The sequence below is a fragment of the Sinocyclocheilus rhinocerous genome, unplaced genomic scaffold (genome assembly GCF_001515625.1).
Source record: "Sinocyclocheilus rhinocerous isolate Xijiao unplaced genomic scaffold, SAMN03320098_v1.1 scaffold2739, whole genome shotgun sequence".
Taxonomy (NCBI): Eukaryota; Metazoa; Chordata; class Actinopteri; order Cypriniformes; family Cyprinidae; genus Sinocyclocheilus; species Sinocyclocheilus rhinocerous.
The window spans coordinates 40,247-50,743 of record NW_015655391.1 but is presented as its reverse complement, the minus strand read 5'-3'; the positions used below and the strand labels follow the sequence as shown (position 1 = coordinate 50,743).

Sequence of the window (10,497 nt, the reverse complement as noted above, 5' to 3'; positions counted from 1 at the left end):
ATTTCCATATGGGTAAAAGATTTTAAGTGAAGAAAGCTGAAAATGCCATTTATGATCAGGGATTCAAAAACGAGGATGCATATTTTATAATCATGTAACGCAGTTAAAATACCATGGTACTATACTGCAACACTATGAAAGTGTAAAGCAAGATAAAATAAGCGAGTGGTGGGATATTTAATTAATAAATGATTGTTCCAGAAGAATAGCATGATAACTTCATTGTATCATCTCAGCAGTGTTGGGGAAAGTTACTTTTAAATGTAATGCATTACAATATGGCATTACTCCATAAAGTAGTAACTAATTGCATTATGTAGGTACTTTTTATTGAAAGTAATACATTAATGCATTCGTTATTTTTGTGAACTGTAAGGGCCTTTTTCACACCAAAAGTGAAATTAATAAGCCTCAGGCTGAAGAAAGTGCCTCAGCAACTTGCTCCCAATTTCTCTCAACTTGGAGACAGGAGAGGTATCAGTGAATAAATGGGAAATCAAAGTAACTTTTACTTATTTGAAAAAGTAACTTACATTTAAAAGCAATTTGTTACTTTACTACTTACATGAAAAAAGTAATCCGATTACCTAACTTGAGTTACTTGTAATGCGTTACCCCCAATACTGCCCCAAAAATGCTGTTTTCAAACTGATCTGGATTCATGTGGACGTAGCCTTACCAAAACAATTGAGAAGAAAGTGCATATATCACAATTACTTAAGCAGGTACCTAAAGATGCAAATCGACCACCAAGCCGAAACCACAAGCATCACAAATGATGTCAAAGTCCATATCATCAGCATGTGTCCTTTCAATGCTAATGTCCCAGAATAAATTGAAAGGCCAGTAGCACCATCCATTAGTCCCTCAGTAATCCCAGTTTCTTCAAGGCTTCCCTTCGGTTCTCTCCATTTTTACCATTCGGAGAGATCATCACGCTTATTCCGGAGCGAGGCAACTTTTGCCCATCGTTTCCTGGCTGAATTGAAGCAGCTTGGAGCGATTTGGTTGAATCTTCAACCTGATGGCCAATGCCAAAGTCCTTTGCGCTCCCTGCAGAAGGAGGTCGAGCTCTGCTCTTTCGTAACTGACCTGGAGACAACTCAACTTGGGTCCTTTCAGGGTTTGTCGTCTGTGGCGCCAGGTCAGCAACCGTTCGAGATCTTGTGCGCTCCAGGGACGCCGTTTTGATCTCGTAGGATCTTGTCGGTTGGTTTTTCAGTGAATCTTCCCTCCTTTTTTCATCTTGGTGCTTTAGTGTGTCTGCCAGTAGATGCACGTCATCTGGTACGGGGCTTTCGGAAAGTCTGGAGAGTTCCTGAATGGGATCTGTTGGGTTACAAAACGACTGAGGACGAGTTTTAGCTTTGAACGTTGGCGAATGAGAAGGAGACACGCCGTGGCCTGTTTCAATCTCTTCGTTCTTCAGCAGGCCTAATTTTTTCAAAGCCTCCATTCGGATTTTCTGAGGATCCATCTGAGCACGTTCGGTTTGAGGGAGTAACGAATGCGTGGTGCCCGGGTCCTTGTGGGTTTTGAGGATGATATTCGATGGGAGTTTCTTGGGTTTGGGCGCCACAGCCGGTGGGCTTTTGGGATCGCCGTACTCTTTCGGTGCAGCAGGACTGTGTTCTGAAGACGGCGAAGGCGTCATCGGTTTGTCCGCCGCCGACTGTTGCGCAACCATTAATGGCGTCAAGTGAGGTGCTTTCTTCAAGGAGGCATTCTTGTGTAGGTTTTCAATCACACTGTGGGATAATGGTCCACTTGATGTGCATTCTGGGTCTGATTTGGTCATCTCCGTTGGCTTGATGGAGCCACCAGGCTCCATTTTGGGGAGTTCGGGAATCCATTCTGGTGGCTCGTCGTAAACCGGAGGTGGTGGCGAATGAGCGAGGCTTATCTTCTCTGCTGGTTTATCCATGAAGTCTGAAGGTGGAGGAATGAATTCCAGCGGCACCTCTTTCTCCTGCTTCTGCTGAGACTTGACATCCAAACTCTTAGGTGCACCATCTTTGGCTTTCGAGTCACTTGGTAAACTTGTTTGAACTGGAGGTTTGGGTATGAATGAAGGTGGCAAGTCCACCACATCAATTGATTGTCCAGTGCTTTTTTTGGAAGTAGCTACTTTTGAAGTAGCTTCTTCTGGAACTGTCCGTCTAGGTTGTTGAAGGTCAGGGCTTGATCTAAACCCATCAGGTGCATCAATAAAAGCCACAGGTGTTTCTTTGGGAGATGTTTCCATTGGTTTGCTGACTATCTTGGCATTCCCACTGGCAAGGAGTAATGGAGTTGGCACAAGGTACTTCTGAGATGGTTTACGATCTCTTCCAATCACTTTGTTTGGATCCTCATGAGCTGATAGCTCTGAAGGAGAACATTTATGAGCCATTACTCAAACAGACCATTTTTAAAGGTACTTTCATGTATTCTGTTACTGCTTACCCTCAGATCTGTTCTGGTAGATGGACGTTCGCTGAGCAGTTTTTCCTTTCGGGCCATTAGATGGGCGATCAGGCTCGTCGTTAGACAAACCGCTGTCATCTTCTACCTCCAGAGACTCAATGGTCTCCTCCAGGAACATGAGACAGGCTCTCTCCTCAGCGGAAAGGTGCTCCAGACTGTCATCACTCTATCAAACAAAGAAAAGTGTGTTTTTTTAAAAATAAATTGATACTTTTATTCAGCAAAGTTTAATTAAACTGATAAAATACTTTTTATACTTTAAAAGTAATAATACTTTTTTCAAAAATACAAAAAATCTAGTGTAATTTTATCATTGGTGTTTGTAAACATTCATTATACAAATTTTCTTGAATATTGTAATGCATTGCGCTTTAAAAAAACATTGATATACTTCAAATTCACTCAATAATAAAAAAGAAAACACTCCAACAAACATTATGTAAAATAATGCATAATTAATTAAAAATAATCATTTTAAAGTTGATTGATTGAAACAAGTGTGTTATGATGTATTTTTATATAAGATAAGTTTTATATAAGATAAACCATGTTTCCTTGTTACTCTTTTAAGCAGTACTAATTAAAAAGCAACTTTTCAGCCCCATAAAGAGAAGAGACATTTCCTCATGTTTGAAAAATCTAATGTTGGATAAAGGAATGGTTCACCCAAAAGTGAAAATTTTACTTAATCTTGCATCAAGCCCAAACCCAATGGAGTATTTTTATGATACCCTTTCTAGTGTTTTTGTAGCTTAACAGATAGGATTACTATGAACTGTCTTTGCATGGGAAAGATCTTCTTAAAGATTTTATCATGTTCCATGGAAAAAATAACCGCAATAGCAGGTTTGGAATTGCATGATGGTGAATCAGTGTTTGTTTTGGGTGCACTGTTCCTTTAATGTTCTGGGAAATGAATGAATGACGTCATACTCACAAATACAGAGTTGATGCTGAGCACACTGTCACAGCTCCCTGCACTGTCCATCCCAGACACAGATTCAATGGAAACGCCCCCGGGCCAGGTGCCACTATTTGGCATTGCACATTGGAGGAGTTCAGTTACTGGTGCAGGTCTTTAAGGAGCTTATTTAATGATGGAAAATAGAGGACCTATAAAAAATACAGTATATAAACATAAATAACCAGATTAAGCAGCAACAACAACAATAATACAAATATATAAATCTATGAATATAATATAACAAAAAAATAAATAAATATATATATATACACACACACATATTACATTTACATTTAGCCATTTAGCAGATGCTTTTATCCAAAGTGACTTACAAATGAGGACAATGGAAGCAATCAAAATCAACAAAAGAGCAATGATATGCAAGTGCTATAACAAGTCTCAGTTAGCTTAATGCAGTACACGTAGCAAGGTTTTTAAAAATTATATAATAAATAAAAAGCGACTTTCACTTGCAGAACGCAAGCTTCTAGAAGGCCCACACACACACACACACACACACATATATATATATATATATATATATATATATATATGTATATCATATTTAATTATGATTAGATAATATATTTTGTATTCTGATGATTTAGTTTGAAGAACTTAGTATCATATACTACATGAATATGCTAATCATAAAGTGCCATGGTGTATTTCAAAGTACAATGGTATTCCCCATCTGATAACATCACTTTACCATGAAAGCACTTTTCTGTCAGGAATTGTCTCTATCACAATCATCTTGGTAAAAATGACCGAAGTCACACTGTTGACGCCACACTGTAGAGATATGTATGAGATATGAGACTCAGAAGCCAACAAACTGACTCTAACAGTAGTCTGGGTCAAATATGGGTTCATTTTGCGTAGTTTTGTTCATGGTTTTTGGAGATGAACCTAAGCAAGTTTGCATCAGTATCATTGAGATGCTATTATAGTTTTTATTAATATTTTGAATTTGTTTTATTTTTAAATTTTAAAGTTTTAGTAATTTTGTTGTGTGCTTTTTTGTGTAATTTTTTATTAGTTTACATTATTACAATATTCATTTACTGAGTGAATTTGAAGTATATCTGAGTTTATTTATTAGTTAACCTTATTACAGTATTCATTTATTTCTTTTTTTAAATGTCCAAATAATTTTGTTATTCCGTTTTAGTTATTTATATATCAAATACAATTACTTCCAATCATTCAACTTTAACCAAAAAATAAAAATAAATAAAATAATTAACATTTATAACATAACATACATAATACATGGCACAAATATTGGGTTAAAATATTTTTTATTAATTATTAAGATTTTTTTTGTTTATTTGTTTTAAGTATTGAATGAATTTTAAGTATAACTGAGTTTTTTTTTATTAGTTTACATTATTACAATATTTGTTTTTTTATTGCTTTTTAATATGTGCATATAATTTTTATTTCAGGTTTAGTTATTTATATATCAAATGAAACTAAATGAAAATAAGAAATGTTGCCTAGCTGAAATAAAATAATAAAATAATTCAGTAAATGTATTTTATTTTGTTTACTGACCGGAACAAAATATAGTTTTTTTATTTAAAAATTAATTAAAAAGTTTTAATATTTATTTTTCATTTTAGTTAACTATAATAACCCTGGTTTGCATCTATATGAATTGAATAGATTCTACTGAATAACTGATTAATTTATCGCAAAATACACACAGCTTTTGGGATCAGACGTGGGAAGTCTATTTCTTTGCTCTGTTAACCATGTATGATTAGCTGCATTCATTGTTTGTCCCTGCTGGCCATGACCCATCAGGACAGACCCGTTACCCATTTTTGGTGACCCTGACAATGATTTGCACTTTGTGCATGCAAAATGTTGGTTTGCACAGGCTGCAAATTGATTAGTTCATCAATGAATGTCTAAGCACAGATGGCTAGACATTCGGTAAATACCTGCATCCACCCTTTACACAAGTTCAGTGTGACGTGAAAGAATATAAGCATGTCTGACACACCTGTTGAGATGAGCCAATCAAAATAAAAGCACACCAAATGAAAGAGCTCAAAGCCTATGCCCAGAGAACACAATGTGCCCAGATTATTAATGAAGAGCGTTTGATTTCGGAATGAAACTGCTGAAGGTGAAATCTTAAGCTGAATAGGATCTATGGGTGAAATAAACACACCACTGAAACCTAGAAGCATTTTAGGGAATCACAGATGCACTTCTGAAGTCAATACTTTTATGAAAGTTAGTCAGCAAGATTATGCTGCCTTCTTAGATGCCTTGGACGAATTCTAAAGCAGAATTGTGTATTTATTTTGTGGAGAAGGCAATCCCAGAATTCATTGCAAAGATCTTGATGAAAAAAAATGGATATACATAAAATTTAGCAATTTCAATCAAGTGTGGCTGACTCTTAACTTTTATAAAGAATATCTCTTTGGATTTGAGACTTTAGTCTTTGCAACTTTACAGATCTTCTTTATGCACCAAGAGCTTGTAACACTCCAAAGAGAAAGGAAAAAATGAAATTGCATCATATGACCCCTTTAAAACTAAATAAGTTAAAAAGAATGACATAATCTAAAAATACATCATAAATAACACACCTTCAATCAATCAATTACATTTGAGTTTTTGGCAAATCATTGTCAGTTACATAACACAAAAATACATACTACATGACACAAATTTTGGGTTAAAGTATCTTTTAATTAATTATGAATTATTTTATGTAATATTTCTGTTTAAATGTTTTTTAGTATTGAATGAATTAAGCATATCTAAGTTTTTTTTTTAAGCATAATGCATTACAGCATTCAAGCACATTTGTCTACTGAACATTTACAAAGACCATTAATAAAAATACAATACATTTTTTTGTATTTTTGAAAAAAAAAAAAAAGTCTCTTATGCTCACCAAGGCTGCATTTATTTAATCAAAAATGCAGTAAAAACTGTATTATTATGAAATATTTTTACAATTTAAAATAACTGTTTTCTATTTGAATATACTGTATTGTAAAATGTAATTTATTCCTGTGATCATAGCTGAATTTTCAGCATCATTACTCCATTCTTCTGTGTCACATGATCTTCAGAAATCATTCTAATATGCTGATTTGCTGCTCAAGAAACATTTCTAAATATTATCAATGCTGAGAAAAAGTTATGCTGCTTCATTTATTTGAAACAGAAATCATAATAATCATAAATAAATCATCATAAATGCCCATTTTGATCAATTTAACGTGTCCATGCTGAATAAAAGTATTAATTGCTTTCTTTTAAAAAAGGAAAATCTTACTAACCCCAAACTTTTAAATGGTAAGAATATGTGAACGCCCCCCTAGTCGATCTACAAAGCAAGGCAGATCACTAGGTTTTGAAACAGAGCCCACATGTAAGAACAAAATGAACATATCGAGAGAGTCTGAAAAAACACAGACGACAGCAGCGCCTGGAGAAATGTGAACAAGTGTGAATGCCAGCCATTGTTAGCGCCAAAGTTTTCAAGTCATTCAGCATTTTTCAGGCGCTGTGCTTACAAACACACACCTCTCCGTGACTCTGTGAGAGAAACAACGCAACGAAGAGGGCGAGGGCTTCGGACAACACCTAGAAAAGCTGCATTTGCCCAGGAATGCCACTGCGCCTGATGGATCTGCAGCAAATTCCTGCTGCTCGCTGGATTCATTCAGTATTACCAAAATCACTTCGCCTTTTAGCTTCAGGATGGTTTGTCTTAGACTATGACTAGAATGCAAACAGGTGAAATCGGATCGGTCTGATGTGCAACTGAGCTCAATGAAGCTTTGAAATAGCATGAAGTAATCAGGTTCTGCGGCGTATCGTTGCTTTTGCTCTTGAGCCCACACATGCTATTGTTTTCATAAAGTGAATGTCTTCATGTTTTCTCTGTTTATTTGAGGGAGTGGCGGCTTAAAATAGACCTAGAACAGTAACCAGGACATCAATGTCGAAGTGAAGCCACCAGATATCTGCTTTTGTTTAATTTAATTGAAAGTTTGAGATATGATAGTCGTAAAAAACAAACAAATGTAACGTCAGCATCAGCATTCGAACTGGACGAGATACGACAGAGAATGTGAAACTGATGAAAGTTCAATAACATAAAATGAACATAAGAATACATAATACACAGACATTAAAATATTTTTATATAATATTTCTTTAATGTTTTAGGATTTTTTGTTTGTTTGTTTTCAGTATATAATTCAATCATTACAATTTCAATTAAAGAATAATTAAAATTAAAGATCATTTCAATCAGGGTTATTTTAGTATAATTTTGAATTAGTATTTTTTTTTTTCGTTTTAGTTAAAGATTTAGTCATTTTGTTGTTTTTGTCCGTTCTTTCCTTTTTTTTAACATGTCTATGTAGTAAGTAATTCATTTATTTTATTTTAGTGTCAGTTTTAGTTATTTTAGCATATCAATATAAAAAATGAAAATGAGAAATATTGCTTTGGTAATGAAATTAATTAAAGTAACTTTAACTTTTTTATTTGGATTAAAGTTGATTTATTTCAAGTAGCAGAAATAGTTTTATGGATTTAGTTATGGGTTTAGTTAACTATATAATAACCCTCATTTCAATTACGTAAGTAAAACCATTTTACTGAATATTTTTGTGTTTTATATATTATTAAGTAGAACCACCAAATTTAAGCATTTGTTTACATTTATTTATTGAAAAATATGCCAGAGAATGTGAAATTGATTAAAGGCCAATGTAAGGTAAAAAAAAACTTTTAACTTGCATTACTTATGATAAACGAGTTTGCTATTTCTGATTTAATTTCTGATCATTATTTAAAAACAATGATCATGATACTTGGCAGAAGTACTTTGTAACCATAAATAACATGTTTGAAAAAGATGAACATGTACATTCAGAATATTCAAGGCGTAAGGAAAATATTTGATAACTTTATATTACACTGCTCTCTGGAATAAGCTATTTGGATTGGACAATAGCAGCATTCTGTGCTTGTTTATGTTAGTGTAATGATGCTGACCATAATTGACCATTGTCACAGACAACAGCACTCGTTACACAAACTTCATTAAGCATAATGTGACAAAAATGTGAAATATTTGGCCTGTGACATGAAGGCCAGTCATCTGCTGCTCCTGGCAAATCATTTACCGAGAATAAACACACATAGTCCATGTCCACCTGCAAAGTACACATTAAAGCAGCAAACCTCTCTGTTTGAATATTCAATATACTCTATACGTCATTCATACACAACACCCATATATGAACACTTCGCCCAGGAAAGATTTATGACCAGCCCTTGGCTGTGTAGGTGTCAAGTGCACTGAATACTAAATAAAACCACAAAAAACATGCTTTCGGCTTCATCAAACGAATTAAACGTGTCACAAAAATGACTTCTGATAATCCTAGAAGAATGTTTTGCACCATATGCAATTGTTTTCCAGCAAAAGTTGCGTTTTTGCAGTATAATTTCTTGCAAATCAATTATTTAGTAGTAATTGCAATGGCAATTTGTTATTTGTAAACAATATTTGAATATACTCTGGGCAAATGACTTTTGAATCATGAATAAAGCTGCTGGTTTTCAAGAAAATCCAAATGATCTAAAAGAAAATATGAATGATATTTTAAAACACAATATTAAATCAAAATGATAAATTCTAACTACATTTAATTATGAAAAGTAACGAACACAATGCACAAAATAACAGTCTTTAAAGGGTATGTGAACAGGGATTTAACATCTGTCACACAAACTACTGCTATGATAGCAGACATGAAAAACTACTATTGACATACTGTACAGGTAACCTGTTACCTACATTTACGCTACAATAGTCTGTTTACTTTACGATTTCAGCCTTGTTATATGATTATTAACGCGTATGAAACAGCATGTCCTTACAAGAGTCTGAAAATCGCGTCAAAGATCCATCAAAAGGCAGATAAAGTCTTACATGTCCGTCAGGAATTGCAGTCGCTCACCTGCGTGACTCTCAGCCCTAAACTAAAACACAGAGCGTGTGAGTATCTTCACCAGCTCAGCGCTCTCAGCCAATCAGAGCGTGCGTTACACACAGAGCCGCATCTGATTGGCTGAACGCCGGAGACAGACTGTAATCAACAGATTAAAGTCAGTAAACACTGCAGTTCAGAATGAAATATTACCTTACTGCAAAGTAGACATATAGTAGCCTATGTAGGCCTATATAACAGTATGTAATACTGTATGAAATATGCAGAATGCCACAATATTAAACATACTTTGTTGTCACATAACCTCATCACGTTTCATGTTTATTTCAACTACTGACGTCCAGCTATCATAGCGAAAATAAAAAAAACGTATCTAATCCTAAAGTGATCGTATTATATTATATTATATTTAGTATTTTGAATTTACAATAAAGTTGAAACCATCTTTTCTAAACAAAACTTCCACTGGTGATATAAAAACATGAAAAGTAAATGTATAAATCTAAGTTTCACCTTAACAAGAAATGAAAAGCAGGTAAAGGCCCGTTCACACCAAGAACGATAGCTATCTGTGTTTTGTGTTCATATGCTTCTCCCATTTGCTCTTTGTACACTATCACTCTATATAGCCTAATACAAAATAGATACAAAAGTAATTTTTTCAAAAAAAATTTACAATACTTATAAATTTAACATTAACTTTTATGGTATGATGACTGGATGCTTTCAACTTATTTCCTATTGAACCGTCACCAACTGAACATCTAACATGTATTTTGAGGTGCAGCTCGTGATACTGTATTAGAGTGTTTCACTAGTTAGCAGTAAACCGGTTACCTAACCTGAATGTTCAACAGGAACAGACAAACCGATTCAACTTGAGTCATTTACGCTAGAACCGCTCAGGGCTGCGTTTCCCAAAAGCATCGTAAGCCTAAATTGATCGTAGCTCCATTGGTTTCAATGGGTCTACGATGTGGTTAAGCTTACGGTGCTTTTGGGAAACACAGGCCAGATTGATTCAAACTTGATTCACATGCAAAAAAAAAAAAAAAAACA

The 10,497-nt window shown here is 34.4% G+C and overlaps 1 protein-coding gene across 2 annotated transcripts; it reads right to left on the bottom strand.

Annotated features, from left to right (window-relative positions):
* Window positions 1-494: 494 nt before the first annotated feature.
* Window positions 495-9,458, bottom strand: LOC107718043 (specifically androgen-regulated gene protein-like). Of its 2 annotated transcripts, none has more exons than XM_016524976.1 (4): window positions 9,420-9,458; window positions 3,404-3,579; window positions 2,446-2,632; window positions 495-2,367 (listed from the first exon to the last, which is right to left on the bottom strand). In XM_016524976.1, the coding sequence occupies exons 2-4, from the start codon at window positions 3,506-3,508 to the stop codon at window positions 860-862; spliced, it is 1,800 nt and encodes a 599-aa protein (XP_016380462.1). In that variant the 5' UTR covers window positions 3,509-3,579; window positions 9,420-9,458; the 3' UTR covers window positions 495-859. The 2 variants fall into 2 exon arrangements, with proteins under 2 accessions (XP_016380462.1, XP_016380463.1); XM_016524977.1 differs by having other exon boundaries at window positions 9,368-9,440.
* Between the last annotated feature and the right edge of the window lie 1,039 nt (window positions 9,459-10,497).